This window comes from Pygocentrus nattereri, chromosome 8 (assembly GCF_015220715.1).
Source record: "Pygocentrus nattereri isolate fPygNat1 chromosome 8, fPygNat1.pri, whole genome shotgun sequence".
Taxonomy (NCBI): Eukaryota; Metazoa; Chordata; class Actinopteri; order Characiformes; family Serrasalmidae; genus Pygocentrus; species Pygocentrus nattereri.
In genome coordinates, this window is record NC_051218.1 from 40,454,012 (window position 1) to 40,477,197 (window position 23,186).

The 23,186-nt window shown below is 40.2% G+C and overlaps 1 protein-coding gene across 5 annotated transcripts; it reads right to left on the reverse strand.

Annotated features, from left to right (window-relative positions):
* Positions 1-1,126: 1,126 nt before the first annotated feature.
* smim19 (small integral membrane protein 19) lies at positions 1,127-22,472 on the reverse strand. 5 transcript variants are annotated; one of them, XM_017692115.2, is made up of 5 exons: positions 22,190-22,472; positions 20,005-20,129; positions 19,819-19,882; positions 1,568-1,648; positions 1,134-1,366 (listed from the first exon to the last, which is right to left on the reverse strand). In XM_017692115.2, the coding sequence occupies exons 1-4, from the start codon at positions 22,318-22,320 to the stop codon at positions 1,615-1,617; spliced, it is 354 nt and encodes a 117-aa protein (XP_017547604.1). In that variant the 5' UTR covers positions 22,321-22,472; the 3' UTR covers positions 1,134-1,366; positions 1,568-1,614. The 5 variants fall into 5 exon arrangements, with proteins under 5 accessions (XP_037396193.1, XP_017547604.1, XP_017547603.1 ...); XM_037540296.1 differs by having other exon boundaries at positions 1,127-1,648; XM_017692114.2 differs by lacking the exons at positions 1,134-1,366; positions 1,568-1,648 and adding an exon at positions 2,276-2,376.
* Between the last annotated feature and the right edge of the window lie 714 nt (positions 22,473-23,186).

The window sequence follows — 23,186 nt, forward strand, 5'->3', positions numbered from 1 at the left end:
GGTCTTGAGGAAGGAAACAGGGCTCTTGTAGGTTCTGCGGCAGAGCCCAGTTCATCACGCTGTTCTCAGAAACACTTGAGGTGAAGAAGGTAAGCAAAAGAACCACTAGCAACAAACAGGCAAGAGGCAGCCTGTCTGTGTCAATAGCAGACAGGCATTTACGAAAAAGAGCACAGTGGGAGAATGGGCCGTGAGAACAGCCCAGGGAACAGAGCTAGCGCTGGCTGGCCAGTTTACAGCAGTCTGTCAGGTGGACAGCCTGGAGAAAGGTGTCAGGCAAAGGTTGGCACACAGGTGTGGTGAAGGGTGAAATATTCTAGACTGGTCAAGAAACAATACAGGGCTCTACACAAAAAAACCTCAATTTTCTGTTGTGCAATAATGAACAGGCAAAATGTACATGAAAGAAACAAACAAATGAATAATGAATTTAATTTTCTTTAGACTTTATTTCAGTATAAATATGGTCAACAGAACTTTTATTTATACAATAACAATATCAAATCAAATCAAATCAAATTTATTTGTATAGCGCTTTTTTACAACGGATGTTGTCACAAAGCAGCTTTACAGAGTTTCAAAAAAGAAAAAGTTTCAAGAGAACTCTAAGAATGTACAGAAACCCCCCGGTGGGCAAGCCAGAGGCAACAGTGGCAAGGAAAAACTCCCTCAGAACTGAGGAGGAAACCTTGGGAGGAACCAGGCTCACCAGGGGGGACCCATCCTCCTCTGGTCAAACTACCTACAAGTGATTTTATTACTAATATTAACAGCAGTAATATTGGTATTATGAATAACTAGGAGTCTATGAAAACATCAGCGTAGGGTGGGCAGCTCATCCGAGGTAGGTGGTTGGGGCATGGGCAGCTGGTCTGAAGTAGGTAGCAGGAGGGCTTGGCAGTCGGTCGTCCTTCAGTGTCCAGCCGGTCATATGGGTGATTGTGTACTCGGAAAGAAAGTAGGTAAATGGAATTAGTTTTGTTCTATCCATTTGTACATAAACAGGGAATGTAAACATTTACAGAGTAATATAAACAATATACTATATATATATAGTATATATATATATATATATATATATATATATATTACTATATATATATAAATTACAATATAAAGCAGTATGTTAAAAACAAGCCCAGATTATCATGTTAAAGCCTCGTGGGCACATATACATGGAGGGCCCTTACCTTGCTAAATTCTAAAAGGACAGCTGAAATGTACATAATGAAGATGAATAAAACAGCAAACTTACAAACCAAAACTGTCAGGCATCCTAAGCTAAAGCATACTGCTATTGCAGCAGAGATGTTATAAAAAAGGAGACAGGTCACTGGCCTCAAGCTTGTAACACTCAACATGGCATCTGTTTACATGGAAAATAAAAAGATCCAATCAGCACAGCCCTTCATATTTATGTAAGTTTATAGGTCTCTCCATATTCAAACAAACAGAAGTCTGTAAATAACTGCCCAGCGGTGTTGCAAAGATGACCATTAAGTGAACACATTTTTCTGTGAGGACCTTGACAGCAGTCAAGGAAATTAGATTTTCATGTATATCTTACCTCTGGTGACTCTATATGTGGAAATAGGTCTCCAGGTGAAGTGTTGGTTACCAACGCCATAGAAGAACCAATTTTGGTGTCCTAAAGAGAGTGAATAGTTCCTGAATGAACCAAGTACAAAAAAAACCTCTTACAATTTATGGAATCTCCACATTATATGACGTTTCTACACCAATTCAGTGCTTTCCCAGAACTTTGTCCATTTTGAGTCCCTTATATTTAAGAGTGTAAGTATACTGGATTTTATCTTGTTTTCTAACATAGCAAAAGTGGCTGGTGCTTCACCTGAACCAACCTGTGCTGGGTTTGTTCCTCTTGTGTCTGTTTTTATGATGGGGGTAAATATTGACGGAGTTGTTCTCCTGGCCAGCCTCAAGCAACCGCTGCCTTTCATTTCTCCACGAGTCATTTGTTTGATAAAAGATGAGCAGATTTGGAGCCTGCGGTCTGGCTCCACTAAGCATGGGATGGAGAGCGGGCCTCAGAGGGGAGGTCCTGAATCTTGGCCAGAGATGAGGGTCAGCCTGGGTCTCCTGTCCCGCACTGCCTGTGTTTGTTGTTTAGACCTGGGCTCCACAGTGGCTGCTGCTTGGGCCATGCCTGGCCTGTTCTTTGCCAGTGACCAGAGCAGGCTGTGCAATCCAGAAGTCCCCGAGGGGCTCTTCCCAGGGCAGGAATCACACACAGTGCCCATGACGGATGGCTCTGGGCTCAGAGAGGCAGTGTGGAGCTCAGGTGTGAAGAGGCGGTGACCTTACAGGAGGCGGTGAGTCTGGGGCAAACGCTCCTTACAGCTCCTCAGAGTAGCACTGTAGACATTAGTTGACCACAGTGTATTACAATTGCATTTATGTAATTACTAGACCAAACCAACTTTATTTAGCAGGCAGTTTTATTGATTTATTCAAATGTGTGCTCCAGAGAATCAAATCTATGACCTTGGAATCATTAGCAACATACTCCACCAACAGGATACTGGTATTTTATTTTCATTTACTTGAAAATAATGCTACACTCTATGTCCAAACATTTGCTAATTAATCTGAAATCAAGGATATTAATAGGACATTTGTCCCCTTCTTGCTGCAATACCAGTCTCTACTCTTCTGGGAAGGCTTTACACTAGATGCTGGAATATTTCTGAGAGGATCTGATAGATTTCAGCTAAAAGAGCATTAGTGAGGTCAGGTACTGATGTTGGATGATCAGTTCTGGATCACAAATGCCACTAAAGCTCATCCCAAAGATACTTGATGGAGCTCCACTTCAGAGAATGCAATTCCACCAATCTACAGTCCAACAATGGGGGGCTTTATGCCTCTCTTGGCATTGGGCATATGGATATTTGGCCTGTGTGCAACTGCTCCAGAGGATCCTATTTTCAACCACTTCGGACATTATATAGCTGTTATGGAACTGAACACTGGTATCAGCAATGGATGCACCTTAAAGCAGCTGAATTCAATTATTAGAAGAGGTGTCTGGATATTTTCTGACATATAGGGTTGCTTTCTCAGACAAGGATTAAACCTAGTCCTACACTACACATTCTGAATGGAGATTTTTTTATAGAAAGGAAAAGATAGTCTAGGACTATGCTTAATCCCTGTTGAGGAAATGACCCATAACATATAATGCTTTGTCATGTTTCGATACACTTGGTCATTCAGACAAATTTACCCTAACAGCAGAATCACTTGTTGTATAGTTGAAATGGCAAAAGGACATGAAACTTGTCTGCACCAAATTCACTGTTTTTAATCTTGCACCCTTAAATGCTCTCGCCCTATAGGACTGCATATTGTTGATGTTGTGAAAATGTTGACTTAGAGGAAAACCACAGGGTTTCGGGTGCCATTTGGGACAGGGCCAAAGGGGCATAATAGATCAGTTCAGTGGTTCCCAACCTCAGGGTCCTCGAAACAGTCCACATTTTTGTTCTAACCCAACTGGTAACACATAGAAAAGGGGTTGGTAATGCAAAGCTCTTTTACTATCCTGTTGCAGCTCCACAGCAAGTTTAGATTTTAGGTCAAAAAATTAATCCTCATCTGCCCATCAGTTTAACACAGTATTAACAATTAATGGTCTTAAACACTGAAGTTAATGTAGCACTGTTTATTCACCCTTTAACCCTGGAGGTTGGGACAAAGTCTGCTGATCTCCACAGCAGCACAGAAAACAATCTTGTCTAGCTACTGTCTAACGAAAGATGCATCAATCATCTGGAGACGAATGGACTTATTTGCATTTATAAGCACTCAACTGCTTTCCTGATATGTTTAATCTGCAACGAGAAGCTCCCAAACACTAAAAAGTCATTAAAAGCTTCTCACCCACCAGCTTCTTGTTAGAATTTTCACATTCCACCTTAAATGTTTCAACAATTAGCTACATAGTTAGCTACATTCTGGCACCTCAGGCACCATTTAAGGTGGAACAGGAAAATTTAAACAAGAACCTGAAGAATAAAATAGACTTCAATAAAATAGACATGAAATGGTGTGGCTTCCAAGTTGGTTAGGTTTTTGTTGAAACGTGATAAAATGTCTCTTATTAACGTTTGGGTTGCCAACCACTGGTCTAGGGGTCCTTAGGATTAGTTTGTAAACCATGGGATTAGTTGCTTGGTTGCATAATAGTTGATATGTTAACTGATAATAGAAACAGGGCTGTTTGTAGCTTTTCACAGTACAAGCAGTTGCTTACAGACTCGAGCCACCAGAGGGCCCCAGTGGGCAATATTAATATTGGTTTAGTTTACTTGTTAGACTATTTATTAATTTAATATATACAATTGAGTAAATTGTTAGGCAGATTTAGTACATTGTCAGGGCTGATTCGACAACCAAAACCCCTCCTAGTACAGGCAAAGCTCCTCCCCAGGCAGTGCTTCACTGGGCATGTGATCCGTGTCTGCGAGGAAGATGATCATGGCAGACGCACGAGATTAAGGGCCGGACACAACGTAATGCTTGATAAGAATATGGACAGACACTACTGTGCAGAACTGCAGATGAAATGGGTTGAACAAATATACAATTGGTGATTGGCTGCTGCATAACAAGCACATTTGCATATTCCCTCCCTCACAGCATTCAGATTTCAGTCTGACTAACCGGAGACACATTTGACCACCAAGTTTAAATGCCTGTTGCTAAAATCTTATCAGGATACAATCCAAATACTAGTCATGTGGAGTGACCAGGTGTAAACAGGGTCACAGATTATGGGACAAGCATAGTTATTTTGGAGCTCTGATGTTTTCAAACATTTAAATCGTCCAACTTGATTGGCCATTGCCATGGATGGAAGCTATGGTAATTGACGATACTATCTGTGATACTATTGTCTGTTGTTTTTGTGGGTTGTTTATGTTTTATTGTTTTTACTCTTCACCTATTTTCCTTTCCTGGTACAAATAAACAAAGGCTTAATTATTTTACATTCTCACATACAACGAACAACTGGGTGAGAATGTTCAGCCTCCGAGGACTTGGACTGAAAGTCTTTTCAGGAGAGGGAGTGTTAATTGAAGACCATTTTTTCTTCACATCATACAAAGAGTGAAAGCACTGAATTTGGCAAAGGAACAAAAATACAACAATCCCCATAACAGCCCTCCCACGAAAAATTACTCCGATGCCCACTTATTATCTGCAGAAGCTTTGCATGTTCGACTTAAGAAACATAAGTTGGTCGTGCTTAGGGAACACAAATGAGCTTGCTGTTCCTTCTCTTATTGGTTTAAGGCTGTCAGGGATGAAGGAGGAGAAACGAGGCACAAGGCAATATGAAAGCAGCACCGCGCTGCTCTTTCACTTTCTTCCGTTTGATCCGTCTCTCCAGTGTGAGGCAAAGGAGCGCGGGAGCACCAGGCAGCCCTGCTTTCCAATCCTCCAAGATTAGAGTTTCATCTTTTTTAAATGTCTTATTATTCGCAGATCTTTTGTCTCGCACCCCCTCCTCTAATTAGCGCCTGTTCTCTTTTATTCCCATGCTGAGGCCCTCGTTCCACCTGCGACAAAAAGAGAACCATGGTGGGGGGGAGTGGGTAGAGGAGAGATAGAGAGAGAGAATGGAGGGATGGAGATGAGAAGCACAGCACAGGGAGGATGAAGGCAATTGTCACGTCTCATCTGCGCGCAAGATCCAGAGACTTTTCGTAGCACGCAGAAACACACACACACACAGGCCGCCCGCTCAGGCTCCGTGTGCATGACTTTGAAAGAAGAAAGTGCTATGGAAAACTCAGAGAGAGAGAGACAGAAAGAGAGAGCGCAGAAGCACATTCTTTCGAAAGAAGATCTGTCGTCTCTGTTGGGTCTTTCCATGTGGCACACATTTGTCCCCATTGTTTAAGGCCACTACCTTGCAGCGCTTAAAAAGCTGTATGCAACATCTACAGGTGCTGGCAGTAAATCTGTAAAAAATAGCAGATACTTACACAATATGGCAGTAAACTAAGCCATCAAAAGGCATACATAGTAATAATTAAAATGGACAGTTTACCTTGCTAGTTCATTTGCTTTTCCCTAATTTTGGATTAAAATTTATTGACCTTTCCTCACCCCTAAAACGTCTTCAGAGTTTTGATGACATCATCGCACGCCAGCGGGCAGGGCAAAATAAAATGAACCTGAAATATCATGTTCCCACCAGCCCCACCTATTAACGAGAAAAAACACTCAGCTAGCTGAGCTGAAAGACCCTCCCTGATGAAGGGTTTCACTCAGAAGTGTGTCACCAGAAGGAAACTGGGCTACAATTCACGTGGAATTAAAAAATAAAGCTGCCATATTTGCAGTAAGGGACAGAAGAACCACAACGGATTCACTATGCCCTTCATATGTTTTTTAAAATATAATAATAATAATAATAATAATTATTATTATTATTGGTAGTAGTAATATTATCACTTTGCAGCAAGAAGGGCCTGGGTTCGATTCCCCGGCCAGGCAGCCAGGGTTCTGTGTGGAGTTTGCATGTTGTCCCCGTGTCTGTGTGGATTGCCTTCAACAGCCCAATGATATACAGTCAGGCAAACTGGAGATATTACATTGCCCCTAGGTGTGATTGTGTATGTGAATGTATATGTCTGTCTATCTGCCCTTTGATGGACTGGCGTCCTATCCAAGATGTTTCCTGCCTTCCGCCTAATGACTGCTAGGACAGGCTTCAGAACTCCTGCAACCCAGGACGATAAGTGGCCTAGACAATGTGTCTGGGTGTGTATTATTATTACTACTATTATGATATTATAGTCCACATATTAGAATTGAATTAAAGCTGTACTATGTTTTATGCATTAGAATTTAAAGTAGCATTAGCAGCATTACTGAGTCAGGAGAAAAAAACATGTTAAAATATGATCTGTTCTTCAGCGAGTTAACCTGAACAACCTGAAGTATTGGAAAAGTCAGTCAGGTCAGATTTTATGGGAGTTTTTCAGTCTTTGCATATTCACGTCTCATGTACAGGCTCAAAAAGAAGGTCAGGCTCGATGTTTAGGTCTCAAATGCAACATCAACATTATACTGATGAAGATACATGAAAATAGTAGATAAATCCCTTACATTCTGAGAAGAAACATGCTGCACCAAGTTTTGACTGAGTCTTCTTTGACTACTCTTTCAACACACTTGCAATTGTTAGATTCGCTCAGGGAATCCTCTCAGGGAAAGGATCCAAAACTCAACTGACATTACAAACTGTTCTTCTGCATGTTGCATACAATTACACATTTCCTCAAAACATACTTTAAGTACTTATTTGTGTTTTATTTTCGCATACAAAAGGACATAATTGGGGTGGGTAGGGTGTGGGCCCCCCCAAGTAGGGCATGACTTAAGGCCCCAAAAACATTCAGAAACGGCCCTGTGTGCAAGTGAGAAGAACCTTTTTAAAGTTTATATAACCCTCTATACCATTTAAAGGTTTTTTTTCTAGAGCCATAAGTCTTTTTATTAAAGGCCTATGGATAAGACTGAATGTTTGGAGAAAAGCTTTACAGGGTTTTAGTGACACTGCCTTAAGCAAACCTCACAAAAAAACATAAAAACATTATTAACATCAAAATTTCTGTTGGTTCACTAAAATCTTCACCCAATACAAAGATTGGTTGGCATTTTCAAATGAGGCAGGTATAAATAAATAAATATTTTGAAACATCTAACGCTGTGTATTATGTTTAATGTATTATATTTAATTCATGCAAAAATGATGCACAAATCAAGTAAATTCAGTGCATCACTTTTTCCCCCCAGTTCAGGCACAGATGGGCATAAACTGTGCAATGCTGCCACCACAATATGTAAACCAGTGCTCCACTACAAAGATTTATCATGTATGTGCAGCAGTTACAAAGGCCCTTAGCAGACCTTATAAACATGCCATAAAGTTGTGTTCACTCTTCCAATAAAGCAGCAGTGTTTTTGCATTCGCCGTTCCGTTTGGGGCAGTGCCACTGCCCCTCCGCTTCTGTTTTTTCAGGCTTCTGGCTGGTGGCCAGGCTGTGCGGTTAGACCGTGTTTACATCTGTCTGGGCCAGCAGCTTCAGGACAGGGCCGCCACGGCTCCCAGGACGGCCCGGAGCGGGCGGGGCATCACCCTGGCAACACCCCGGACCATAAACACGAAACCACCTGTTGACAGACATGTTGAAATCAGCCGACTCTGGGCCCCTCCGGTTTGTTTTAGTTTGAGAATCTGTACAGGACGAACCGTTCAGATGTTTGTTGATGTCTGCCACATGCGCCATATCAATAAGCCCTCAAATACACTACCTGTCAAAAGTTTGCGGACACTTTTTAAAAATGTTTTTTGGTAGACTAGCCAGGTTTATTTTGTGGAAAACAGGATTGCACAATTATTTGTGACAAAAAGAGTGAAACTCTCCCCAAAATATGGCACACTTTCCTCATACCAATAGTCACTTCTGTCAGACGTCATTAAGCTATCTTAAGCCCTAATCAAGTTGGATTATTTTACATTTACATTTATGGCATTTGGCTGACGCTCTTATCCAGAGCGACTTACAATTTGATCATTTTACACAGGTAGGCCAAGGCGGTGTTAGGAGTCTTGCCCAAGGACTCTTATTGGTATAGTGTAGGGTGTTTGCCCAGGTGGGGATTGGACCCCAGTCTACAGTGTAGAAGACAGAGGTGTTAACCACTACACTAACCAACCACACACTACACTAACCAACCACACATTTTACCTGAGGTCTGTGATTTTAATCCCGTACAAATCTTCAATGCCTGTAGTTTTACAAGTCCTCTTATTAATAAGGTCAAAGTTAAAGACCTTCATGCACCTCTTTCAGTAATTGTAGTCCTGTTCCAATGTTACAGTGCTTCTAGTTTATATATACACTAGAGGCACCACAACCTAAAATATAGTATATGATGACAGCTAAATGGAGCTTAGTCTTCATGACAAGACTACTGAAATCCACAACAATTTGGTATACACTCCCATGCAAAAAATGTGCCAAGCTCAAAATGGCAATACATTAAGCTTTTAATAACTGAATAAGGCCTAGCTTTTCCATTTCTCCCTTTCTTGATTTCTTTAAATGGTGAAGTTTTGTGTGTAAATTAGACAACCTTTTACAGAAAGATGAGTCAGTATTTTTCCACTCAGCATTAATGGCTTCAAACAACTGAAAAACATTGCCAACCTATTTTGTGCTTAATGTGAGACCAAATATTCTCTATAGCATTTAAATTTAGACTCTGACGAGACCAAAATAATCAGTAAAAACCACTATATTTTGGGTGCAGCTTGTTTTTTTTTTGTTTTTTTTTGTATATTCCCTCCTGTACGCTATGATTATGCTTATTACGCATCAATAACAGGTTTCACCCCAGACTGAAATGAGATATAAAGTCTCCTCCTTTGTCCAGTGTCACATGTTTTGGTACTATATTTGCCATTTAGCCACAAAAGGTGACGGCTATTACATAAAGAAGGCGTAAATGTCCACAAGATTATGTTTCGATCTGGACTATTTGGGGGAATTGGAGAAAACCATACAGCTCCTTTATTCTGTATGAATCGGCCAGTCCAAAATCATGAACATAATTACAGCAACGGACCTCCTCTGGTGAAACTAATCAAGCTCAAATAGGACTTCGGACAGACTTGTATTGTATGGTATACTGACATCTATTAAGCTGCACAAAAGTACACTGAGCAGTTACAAACAGTAGCACTTTGATTCGAATTTGTCCATAAGAGTAAATTATTAAATTTCAAATTCCACATAAACATGTCAATAGCAAAGATCACACTTCCAGGTGGATAATGAATGAATGTAGTGGGGGGGGGGGGGGGGGGGGGGGGGTAAATATGTCATTTTTAATGTGGTCTTCCCAAGTTGGTAACTTAACAACTTTGCATGGTTTAATTTTCTGTCACAGAATCATGAACATGCACTACACGTTTCTTTGCAGTGTTTAATAGAAGTATTCGCTTTTCCACAGCACATTCAAAAACAAGAACAAAAACTGGAAGTAACAGAACAAAAAACCCCAAACTGGAACTAACAGAGCTAATGCTTCCAGTTCTAGTTCCTTTTCCACTCGTTGGAAACGTGTCAATACTATTCTAATAAGTGTGATTAAAAATTTAAGCCCATTTTATGCTATTCTAAAGCATCTACTTTGGCTAATTAGCTACCTAGCTTGTTAGCTTAACTTACTGGCTGATATTAAAGATATACCGCACTGTCCCACACGTACACACATGCGCCGACAAACGTCTAAATCTGTAGAATCAAACACAGCTCATATTATCCCTGTCCAGAGTGAAAATATGGCCAAAACACTCATTTTGTGGAAGTTAGCATAAATACTAGTAAATGCTAGTTAGCTTCCTGACTAGCTTATGTTATATTACATTAAACTCCTTATTACAGTATGATTATTTAAAAATAGCAGTCAATACATGAAAATACTGTTCCAGTTCACTTTCTAGTGATGTAGTAGTGCCTGGTGACTTTATTCACAGGTGGAAGAATAAAACATTCGCTAAATTGTCATTAGCTTCAGCTTCAAAGTGTCACCAAAGACAGAGGATCCCTCACTGGGGATAATACAACCTGTAGGAGCACTGCCTGTTTTTGAAAGCTGGAAAATGGGAAAAAATGACATACATATCATTGTTTTCAGAACAAAATCTCATATCTCCATTTTTGTCGTTTTTCAGTTTTTGGTGTAATTTGAAAATGCTTGTTGCCCTTTACATGGTGTGTAGATTTCATGATGAATGGACTAAAAGAAATAGCCCAAAATTACTTGGAAATACGTCTGGTTCCATTGACTTACATTAAAAGCAAAGTAGGTTTTTTCCTTCTCCTGTGAAGTTACCATTTTGGAGATACGAGGATTTGTTCCAATAACAGCGATATATAGTCTCAAACTACAGTTTCAATCAAAACAAGATAGAAACAAAACAATCTGGTGTCAGGTCTGTTTGTACTGTTACTTAAACTGTTCTGCTCACACACTCACTGGATGTGGTAGTATAGCCAACTTTTATGTCTACCAACATCCTAATTTGGTCTATTTGCCATTTTACAAAAGTTCTGATAACACAGTCTGAGAAATGTTCTACCAGAGCTGTTATTTGTGACAACAGAACCACCACTTTTTTTCTTCTCCACAATCACTCCACAAAGGATCATTCCGCCGAGCACCAGTTGCTAAGTAACAACCTGCACCAGTTATCGTTACTAGGTTTCTACTTTAGCACGTACAAAAATAGAAAAACGAATTCATTAAGATATCTTCTATAAGATAATATTCAACCAGCAGCACATTTGGTCAGACTCTGAAGCAGAGAGGGATATCCAGCCTACACCTGATCCTGAACCTGTCATTGCTCCTAAACAAGCTTTCCAGAACTGGAATTTACCATAAATCAACAGAAATGCAGCAAAGAAGAGGGACCATGAGATGCTTTACAGAAGGACTGGAACAGAAACACATTCAGGTTAATCTGGCACGTACTGAGGAGCTGGAAAAGCTGAGCTGAATCTGAGATTGCGTCATATTTGTGGTGAAGAAAAGCTGGTTTTATATTGCACAATTGCAGGATATTCTACTTTCTCTTCGTGATTTCTCACGAAATAAACATCCAACATGATCAAACATACATTTGTCCACTCCTGAGAAGACAAGAAACAAACTGCAAATACATGTCCGTTGTTAAGTTTTGCAGAACAAAATGGTTCGCATCACTGAAACTTCATTCATTAAGGGACTGTCTACAAACATGGTGTTTTTCTAAGTTTATTTTCCCATGAGTGTAGCTAAAAAAGGACAAAACCACTTCAAATCATTTGTAGCAAAGCGAGTGGCTTCCGTTAACTGGGATTTGTACTCAGCTAAAAGGAAACTACACTCTTTACTACAAGATGTGATGTTGATGTCTTCTTTTAGCTAAGTATGTGGGAAATATGCACTATTTAGACGGTTCTTTAATGACTAAAACATCAGTAACACGCATTTTGAGAAGATGTAGTGAGAAAACGTAGGTGTGTGTCACTGTAGATAAATGTGAGGATTGAAAATGTAATTAGAAAATGCAGATTTATTCATTTTGGATGCTTATTTGATGACAAATTGAGGAAAATAAGCAAATATTCACACACACCCAATTTTATAAGCTGCTTATCCTTCTGGAGCAGTCACTGGGCGGAAGGTCGCCACCCTTGGCAGGTCGCCAGTCCATCGTAGGGCAGACAAATTTGATTTTAGGTCAAACTATCACATTAAAGTCAGGCAACTGGGTGATTCCACTACAGCATTCATGCTTCCTTCCTGCCCAAATCCACCTGTTCTTACTTCTATGAAAAGGAACAGAAAGACTTAAACTACTAGTTGGAGAAGGCTAAAAGGAACTGTCCCAAAACTTTTGACAGGTGGAGTATGTACAGCGAGTCATCTTTCTTTTAATGAATGATAGCTAGACTGATACACATATAGAGAGAGACAGAGAGACAGAACAAAATGTTTGTACTCCATGTTCTACAATGGAATTACATCTCTGACACACTGGAAGAACAGCTTTGGATTAAAGAGAGCAGCACGCAAGAAAAAAGAAAGACAAAAGAAAAAGAAGAAAAGCTGCTGTTCTTATCTCCACTGAGGCCTGAGCTTGGGGGAAATGAGGCATGGGCTCACTAAATTTCCTTTCTCCAGCTGTAGTGAGTCGTCTTGGGATGACACCATGGCACATCAAAAGCAGGGAGAAGAAACAGACGAGTGAAGCAGAGGGCCAGAACAAGAAGCACGACAAAAAACACACTCAAACTCTCTTAATCACGCTCCGCAGCTCTGCTACCTTTCCTCATTCCCACCAGCGCAGCGTGTAGAACTCGCTGTGATGCCACTCTGCCATTCTGTTTGACTCCTTTTGCCTCCCCTTTGACACACTTTCACTCTCTCCCTCCCCCTCAGAAGCCCTCTCTCCCTTCCTCACTGGCACTCTCATCAACTGGTAGTCTATCAAGTGACCAAGCGAGTGAGCAACAGGGTCATCAGGCTGTAATGAGCAAAGTTACCCACACAGTAAATGCTTTTTCCGTTTTTTTTTATTGTCTTGGATGCTGTATTTGGTGAGGGTTAAAGCATGGTAAGTTTATTTAAATGGCACAACTTTTAATGCACAGCATCAATTTAAAATGCTTCGCACACACAGAACAATAAAACCATTAAATAATAAAGATATCAAATAAAAAAAGAAATAAAATAATTCGTTAAATAAAAGGAAAAGATGAAATCAATAAGAATTAACTAAATAATTTTAAAAAATTAAAATTAATTAATTAAATAATTAATTAAGTGTATTGCAGAGGTAAAGGCCAAAACACACACACACACATCTTCTAAGCCACTTCTCCCTCTGGGCAGCGGGTGCTGGAGCCTATCCCAGCTGTCATTGGGCGAAAGGCAAGATACACCCTGGACAGGTCGCCAGTCCATCGCAGGGCAGACAGACAGACATACACAATCACTCACACCCAGAGGCAATTTAGCATGTCCAGTTGGCCTGACTGCACGTCTTTGGACTGTGGGAGGAAACCAGAGAACCCAGAGGAAACCCACGCAGAGAACATGCAAACTTCACACAGAAAGGACCCTGGTCACCCGGACGGGGACTCGAACCTAGGCCTTCCTTGCTGTGAAGTGACAGCGCTACCCACCACACCACTGTACCACTCCTTAAAGGCCAAAACAATAAATAAATAATATGAAGAATTTCAAAGAACTACTGTATTGAACTGTATCTAAATAAGAAACATAAATGCCTTCAAAGTGTACTTAAAGATGGCTATATATGGAACATCTGACCTCACCTGGGAGTTCAATTCAGCAGCTGGCAGCATGACTGAATGTTGGCTCACCCTGTTTGGTTCTGATTCTGGGCACTATTAACTGACCGATCCCTAGTGATCAGAGAGGTCTACTGAGTTTGTATACTTCAAGCAGATCAACAGTGAATATTGGTCCAAGGCCGATCAGTGATTTTTATACAATGAAATCACTTTAGGGTTAGGGTTAGTCAATTCTGCAGTTAACTGGTAGCCAGAGGATTGGAGTGATGTGCTCGAATCTCTTAGGTCCCATAAGAATTCTAGCAGCTGTGTTTTGAATAAGCTGTAGCTGTCTCAGAGTGGTCTTGGGAAGGCCAGTAAAGAGACCACTGCAGCATTCCAGTCTCCTGGACATAATTGCATGAATGAGTCTTGCTGTGACATTCAATTTCGAACCTTTATATAATCTTGAGCTGGTAAAAGGCTGCTTTCCTTACTGCTTTTACATGGATGTTGACATTCAGATCAGAATCAATAGTTGTAGATGTGTAGTCCTAAGAGCTCTGGTGTCAAGATAAGCACTGACCTCAAGTCTTTGCTCCTAAATACCAAATAGCTTCACTCTGTCTTTTCTTTATTGAGTTGGAGGAAGCCTTCTTGTCAGACTAAATTCAAAGTTTTTCAGATTATCATATAAATGGTCACATCAAATATGAGATCAAGTGCTGTCTTTGCAATGCTCATATCACTGCATGATGCACTGTATGACTAAAATCTAATGTTTTGTGTTATACTGACAGCAACCTAACTGGATCTTAGGAGATGCAGTTTCTGTGGTTGTTCTACTGAATCAATACATTCACGTAATTCCACAAATCTCTAAATCTGTTATAACATGCTTACTCACATCCTACATCAGCGTGATTTTTCTGGTTTAAAGACTAGAAAATCACCCTTCTGATGATGTACTTTGAAGGTGGGAGGAGCTTTTGAAACACTTCGAGGTGTACTTTTAAAGGCCGGTTTGGCGATTGCAGAAGAAAGCCAAATGACTAACATTGACATCTTATTGCAGCTGTGGACTGTCTTCAAATCCTGACTAGAATGGAGAGAAAAGGTTATGCAAATGACAGAAATGTCTGGTCAGATGAGGAGAACAAGTGAAAAGCTAAAGCTGTGTAACTACCCGGCTATCTAGATACCTTAACTCAGTGTGGTTCCTTTTCTCTCGCTAAAGGGGGAGAAGATCTTTTTGTACTAAACAAAGACAAAGCGCTCAATAAAACCTTTTACTGCCCTACAATTTATAGAAAACCTCCCAGAAGTATCAACCCCAGTCTCCACTCCATCAGACCCAATGGAGTTAGATGTACTAACCGACTATTTAGAAAATACCTTTCGATCTACTTTAGAAAATGTGGCGCCACTTAAATTAAAGAGGATAAGGCAGAAAAAGCTCGCCCCATGGTACAACGATAAAATCCGTGCCTTAAAACAAACAGTTTGGAAACTAGCGGGGAAATGGCGACAAACCAAGCTGGAAGTGTTCCACTCTACCTGGAAGGACAGCCTTATAGAGTATAGAAATGCCCTCACTGAAGCTCACTCAGCATATCTGGCCTCATTGATTGAGAATAATAAATACAATCCTAGATTTCTGTTTAGTGTGATTTCCAGAAGTACAAAAAAATCAGGCAGGTACTGAATTCCAGGGACTCTCACCAGTGAAGTTTTTACCGACTTTTTAAATAATTATTATTTTAAATAAATTAAATAATTAATTGAAAACATTAGACAACAAATTCAACCCACAGTATTAAATCCACCTTGGCTGTCGTCTGACGTGGCTGATATTAAATATAACGTAGTTGCAGAAGAAAGGCTGGAACTTTTTACCCACTCCCACATCTAGATTATCTCCTCTGCAAATTGCACAACCTGCACACTTGATGCAATCCCATCAAAATTACTAAAAGAAGTACTGCTAGTTATTATAAACCCTCTTTTAACTAAACTCGTCCCTTAGCCTGGGCCATGTACCCAAAGCTTTTAAACTAGCAGTGATCAAACCTCTGATCAAGAAACCAAATCTTGATTTTAGCGTATTGTCTAATTATAGGCCTATTTCTAACTTAGCATTTATATCTAAGATCTTAGAAAAAGCTGTGGCCCAACAACTTGGTTCATATCTACATAAGAACCATATATATGAAAAATTCCAATCTTGATTCAGGCCACATCACAGCACTGAGACAGCTCTAGTTAAGATAACTAATGATCTTCTTCTTGCCACTGACCAAGGCAACATATCCCTGTTAGTGCTACTTGACCTCAGCGCAGCTTTCGATACGATAGACCACAATACTCTCCTAGAAAGGTTAGGAAGCATGCTAGGAATCACAGGGACGGCCCTATTGTGGTTCAAATCTTACTTAACAGAACGTTATCAGTTCATCAGTGTAAACAATGTATCCTCCAATTATTCAAAAGTAAGATTTGGAGTTCTGCAAGGCTCTATTTTAGGACCATTATTATTTACTCTATACATGTTACTGTTAGGCACAGTTATAAGTGACCATGGCATTAACTTTCACTGTTACGCAGATGATACGCAACTGAACATATCAGCCAAACCTGATGACAAATACAGATTAAAGAAAATAGAGGACTGTGTAAAAGATGTGAAATGCTGGATGTGGCGTAACTTCCTCCTTCTAAACAGTAACAAAACAGGTGGGTCCAAAAGTGGCAAGAAATAAATGATCAGATTTAATTTTAAATCTTGCTGACTTTCCAGTTACACCTGGCTCAGCAGTAACAGTGGCATCATAACTGACTGAGATTTATCATTCGAACAACACATAGGCAGCATCAGTAGGACAGCTTTCTTACATCTTCGCAACATTGCCAAGATAAAGAATGCAGAAATGCCCTATCCCTGCGTGACGTAGAAACATTAGTACATGCCTTTATTACTTCAAGGCTAGACTATGCCAACTTCAACTAGTCCAAAACGCTGCAGCCAGGGTCCTCACTAAAACTAGAAAATTTGATCATATCAGTCCAGTGCTATCATCTCTTCATTGGCTGCCTGTTAAATTTTGTATTGATTATGAAATTCTTTTATTGACGTATAAAGCCCTACATGGCCTCACTCCTGAGTACCTGCAAGACCTTATTTCCTATTACGAGCCATCACGACTACTCAGATCCCAGAGTGCTGCCTTATTAATAGTTCATAGAATTCATAAGGCTGCAGCTGGGGGAAGAGCTTTTTCTTATAAAGCCCCTAAACTCTGGAATGATCTTCCAGAAAATGTTCAAGACTTAGACTCAGTCTCAATCTTCAAATCTAGGCTGAAAACTCACTTGTTCAGTTTAGCGTTTGGTAGGTAATGTTCCCCCTTAGATAAAGGCAGCAGATCCAGGGGTCCATGGACACAGGGAATTATAGTAAACTGAGACGCTGGTGCTGTCGTCCTGCTGCTCACACGCGGTCACTCAGGTTTGTGGACGGTGGAGCGGAGGGATGCCAAACAGTTTCAGAGTGCTCTCGTGTCTGTGTGTCCTTCTGGTTCTCTGCTTTTAGTTAAGCTGTCATAGTCAGATCTGCCGGAGTCGTTAGCCACACTCTGGAAACGTCCATGTTCTCTGTTTCACACACACCCAAACAGAACAAAACTAATTCAATCTCCCTACCTTTTTTCAAGTAAACAACTGCCCACCTGTTTGGCTGGACACTGATGGATGGCTGACTGTTGATCTCTTCTGCTACCCACTTCAGACCAACTGCCCATGCCCCAGCTACCACCACCTGCCTTGGACTAGCTGCCCACCCTACACTGAAATTTTCATGGACTCCTAGCTATTACTACTACTTATACTACTGCCAATAATATCATCATTGCTTATATTATACTGTATATGTTATAATTATATCAGTACACATGAGCATAACAGCAGTCCTATGTGATGTATAGGGTCCTCTTTTTTTTGTCAGTAATTTGTAGGTTGTTTGACCAGAGGAGGATGGGTCCCCCCATGTGAGCCTTGGTTCCTCCCAAGTTTCTTCCTCGGCTATGAGAGTTATTCCTTGCCGCTGTTGCCCCTGGCTTGCTCACCTGGGGGGTTTTACATTCATATTAAAACTTTGTCTTTACTGGAATTCGGTGAAGCTGCTTTGTGACAAAATAAATTTGATTTCATTTGATGCACGCTGGGTATTGTAGTGAGAGAACACTGACAAAAGAAAACCTGAAAACAGTATAAAACAGATTCTGTCAAGCCAATAAGGCAGAGGGAGAAAATGCTTCACTACAAAATACTGCACAACACAACAAGTAACATATTAAAGTCTAGTTTGTGACTTGAATGGCACTTTTAACGTATTGCAAGGCATATGGCAGTCGCGATATCCATCAGCAATCGCGCAGCCCTAATTCGTCCTTCCCAACTGAGCTTAAATTGGTTCAGACACATTATAACACCGCAAGAGGTCTATTTGATCATGGAGCCCACTTGTGTAGAACATTTGTGGATCGTTGGCCTCTAAACGGGCCCAGTGTATTACATATGCTTCCAAAGAAGAAGCAACGAGCACAAAAAAGTGCAAAGGTTGCAATGATGATGGTGTTTGCGGGCCAACAATCCTCCAGGCACTGCACAATAAGGCCTATTTAGGTTGAGCCAAAGTACTTCAACTGGCTTCAACTGAGGAAAACAGACTTCCTTGAGTGGTTCAGTCAATCCAGACTCAATCCCAATGAAAATCTATGGCATGACCACAAATTTAGTGTCCGTGCTGGTTTCCCAGCTCAACACAGCTTGCTCAAGTTTAATGACACTATCATGACATACTAAGACAACAGATGCTCTTAGTGTAAGTGTATTAACCCCAACTATTTGAAAGAAAAATGACATTACATTTTCTTATTTTGCATTACTTTATTTACATTTAGATTTACATTGTACTTTTCTGTAGATTTATGTGTAAGACAATGATTTGCACAATTCTACTGGGTGTAACTATGTAAACTGATTGTGTTTACTGGAAAACAGAAGTGATCAAAGGTTTGAGATGTTACAAGTTAAATCAAAGCTGCTACAACAAGCAACAGAACCATAAAAACGACCAGGACTTAAGCAGCCCAAACACGCACTCTCCCAAAAGGCGGTTCCTTAAAAACACAGAGGGGAAACGTTTACAGAACGCTCTGCTTCATCCTGGCGAAAAATAGAAGTAGAAATGACTTGATTTGATTTGCTAGTACAAAAACGCTTTGAAATGCCCATTTAGATTGAGCAGAGATACAAATGACAAAACTGACCATTTGCATTACATACAATGAAGTAAACCAAAAGCACCACCAGAGGGCGATATGTTACCAAAAGTATATATTGTGCTGTAATAATACAATATAATAATATAAATGTATTTTTTTAGCACTTTTAAAGGCAGGCGAAACTTCTCTCTTTAAAATATACTTGTTGACTGTGTTTATAATCATTTGACGTATTAAATTGTGTCATTTAACCAATTAGAAAGAGAAAAAATATATATTTTCCATTCCATTAACCAGTTCCAGCACTATCCAAAACAACCACTAGATGGCAGCAGTACACCATAATTCAGTTTCACAATCTGAAAGTACAATAATGGACTGGAATTTTGGAAATGTGGGAATGATTAAAGAGGTACAAACGTCCTTCAAGTAAAAAGAAAAACATTAATATGTCCCAGTTATTTTACCACAGTGTAGCTGCTCTTCACTGTGCTGTTACCGTACTTGGGTTTCAGTGTAGGTAGAAGAAAAAAAAACGAGCGTTGCAGCTTAAACTAACTTACAGATCCAAGCTGAAGTGTGTTTGAGGCAGAAATAACACAATATCAAGCATGTAGCTTTTTCACATCTGGGGTCTCACTCACTCCATCGAAAGCTGCACGCTCTCCTGGGCCTGAGCCTGTTGGTGTTGCTGATCAAACTTTCTCGCTAAAAAAGGAAGGAGCAGAAAGTTTTAGTACACTGAATAAAACCTTTAAGAAAGCGAAAGGTTTCAGCACATCCGTACATTGATTTTTCCCTCCGTGCATTAGGGTGGTGCAGTGACTCACCAAGAGAATACATTTCCAGCTGTTGCCTTAGCCGAACTTTCTGCAAACTGTCGTAGAAGTTTGGCTCTGGTGTGGCTGCAACCGTGGGCGGCATTGTGAAGATGCGCATGATCTTCCTCTTATTCCTGCACAGAAATGAAAGAAATGAGTTATATGTTTTACTATCATGTATGTGCTGGCCAGCGCCACATCACGAACGCCAAGTAATACCTCCTGCTTGGATGGCAGCCACTACACAGCATGACAGATTATACAGGTTATATACCCCTAAGGGTTTCAAGCCATTATAGATTACAACTGACATTACATTCTAAATATATATTATTTATTTGACATTACAGATTACAAATTACATGCCATTTTTAATTATAACTGTCATTACAGTAGGGCTGGGCATTATTTATTTATTATTATAATAAGGTATTTTAAATTATGACACGTTTTGTTCTGAGCACATTAGTACTGTCAGTACTTAAAGGATGCAAACCAACTGCATATTGCATTACAAAGGAAGCATAATTTGTTTATGTGGATTCTGTGCATCGGTCCTCTCAGTGTGGAGTTTGCATGTTCTCCCCGTGTCTGCGTGGGTTTCCTCTGGGTTCTCCGGTTTCCTCCCACAGTCCAAAGACATGCAAGCAGGCCAACTGGACATGCTAAATTGCCCCTGGGTGTGAGTGTGTGAGTCTATCTGCCCTGCGATGGACTGGCGACCTGTCCAGGGTGTATCCTGCCTTCCGCCCGAAGACTGCTAGGAAAGGCTGCAGCACCCCCAAAATGGATAACTCGGAAAATATTTACTCTATCGCTTATCGGATAGACGGTGTGAGATAAGACCCCTTGAGGATAATTTTGGTGTAATGTTGTGTGTATTGAGAAGAAAATGTCTGAGTTATGACGAGTTAAACACAGAGAAAATCTTGAAATAAGCCGATTCTGATTTTGAGATATTTACATGGGAGTGAATGGGGCAGTTTTCTGTACCTAGCAGCAAACAAATGCTCATAATTCTAAAGCCAATTGATAAAATGATGAGATATTTTGAGGTTTCAGGAAGGACAAGTTTCTCTACCATTTAAAACTGCAATGGAGTTTCTAGGTGAAAGTTTAAGGATTTTAAAGCAGATTCGCTGCGTGACGGCTGGGTCTGTGAGACTGAGAGACCTGCTGTGACATCATCCATATCAGAATCTGAAGTTCTGAACATTCTGCTGTTCGTTCTTATGGCAGGTTTTTAATTTTTAAACTTAATTTTATGAAAAACTACCAAACCGATCGACTCCAAAAATACATAGCACAAGTCACAGCGCTGAGACCTTCGAAACGCAGTTTGAGCGGAGTCTGTACGTTAAGCGGTTCAGGCTGTATTAATCACAGAATATTGTGGAAGAAGAAGAAGAAGAAGTATGAGAGAAAACAACAGACAACAGACTTTTTCAAGCTCTCTAATGATTGTAGGCCTACTCACAGATTTTCGATGCAAAGTTAACACATATCCACACCTTTTTTTTTTGTAAAGTATTTATATGCTTTATGTTGACATCATTCTTGACTTCATTAAAACCACCTCCTTTCTTCATTCATCATACATTTTAGGAGCACTCTGTAGGTCTACAATTACAGCAGACTGTAGCTGCATACTGCTCTTCAATGGTATGGATCCCCCCTCCCCCTCCCCCTCCCCCCTCATATGAGGTATTATTTGGGTGGTGGATAATTCACAGCACTGCAGTAACACTGACGTGGTGTTGGTCCTTCCTCAGCAATCATAGGGCGCCTTTGGCAAGATATTTCTGGTTGGTGGACTATTCTCAGTCCAGCAGGAACAACGAGGTTTTTGAAAAACTCCCAGCAGCACTGCTGTGTCTGATCCACTCATACCAGCACAAGACACACACTAACACAACCACCAAGAATGATCCACCACCCAAATAAACCCTGTTCTGTGATGTGGTGGTCCTGACAACTGAAGAACATGGTAAAAGGAGTGTGTGTTGGGGGGGAAGAATGCAGAGAAACAGATGGACTACTTATGTACTTATATGAACAATGAGTGTAGAAACAGGGAGGTGGGTTTGATGTTATGGCTGAAGGGTGTGTATAGCATAGAAGTGCATGTCATTATCAGTTAGAGCGCTCATGAGGGTTTGTATAAGCGTTAAAATGATAAAATGTGGGTTCTTACTTTCTAGCGTACATCAGCAGCGCGAAACTGACCAAGATAACGAGGAGATACACGTTGGTCGCTTCGTTCCACGCCTCATGCACGGAATAATCTACGGATTCTTCATTCGCCATCACCCCGTAGCCGCCCATCACAACGGAACACGGGCTCCTTTATACGAACTGAAAACTAAAATAAAGGACTGGGGCGAAAGTTCAACGACCACCAGCTCCAAACCCAACAGACCCCGCAGCCCTCTCCCACAGTCAGCTCAACAACACAGAGCTTGCGTCCTGCTGACGCACCGCGTCGATTTCTGTCAAAATAAAAGTCTAACGTTTGTTCGCACTTACTGTACGAACGTTTAAAACCCCTTGTCTATTTTCGCTTTTCAAAAGAGAGCTTTTTATTATGACATTGTAAAAAAATATATGTAAGCTTCTTTCGGGCATTCAGAACATACGAGCTATTTTGAAAAATGTTTTTCCACAACGACCCTGTCTTTTTTCCTTACTGTCATGTGTTTATTTTATTTTTATTAAAATTGAGGTCCTCCTTAAACGAACGTGCTTAGTCTATCTTTCTTCTTTCTAAATGTGACGTGTTTTGTTGTCAGTGATTGTATACTTCTAGCTTATTTTTTTAAAGATGATATTTGAACGTGGTCATTTATTTACAACATTGTATGTTTTGATTAGCAAAAAAACAGAATATGTTCTCTTTTTTAATCTAATTGAATTTTTATTAATGTGGTCAAAAGGAAAGCGCAAATTATATAATTATATACAATTATATAATTAAAATAATTCAGACATGAAGAATAAATTAAGAAAATTATCCAGTATTATAAACATGTGGTTCTCTCAGTGGATGACAACCTAATTTAATTTAATTAAAATATATGGATTATTAATACGCTGGTACATTTTGTTAAAAACAGAAGAGAAAAATGAAGAAGTTCATTGGTTAAACTGAGGAGGGCGTGGCAGAATTCTAGTTGCTGATTGGCTGTGTTGTC

Coding starts and splice junctions, on each gene's coding strand:
- smim19 (XM_017692114.2), bottom strand. CDS start 22,320: ATGGGCGGCTACGGGGTGATGGCGAATGAAGAATCCGTAGATTATTCC. Junction 20,130..22,189: donor CTGCTGATGTACGCTAGAAA/GTAAGAACCCAC, acceptor ATTTCTGTGCAG/GAATAAGAGGAAGATCATGC. Junction 2,377..19,818: donor AGCGTGCAGCTTTCGATGGA/GTGAGTGAGACC, acceptor TAATGTCTACAG/TGCTACTCTGAGGAGCTGTA.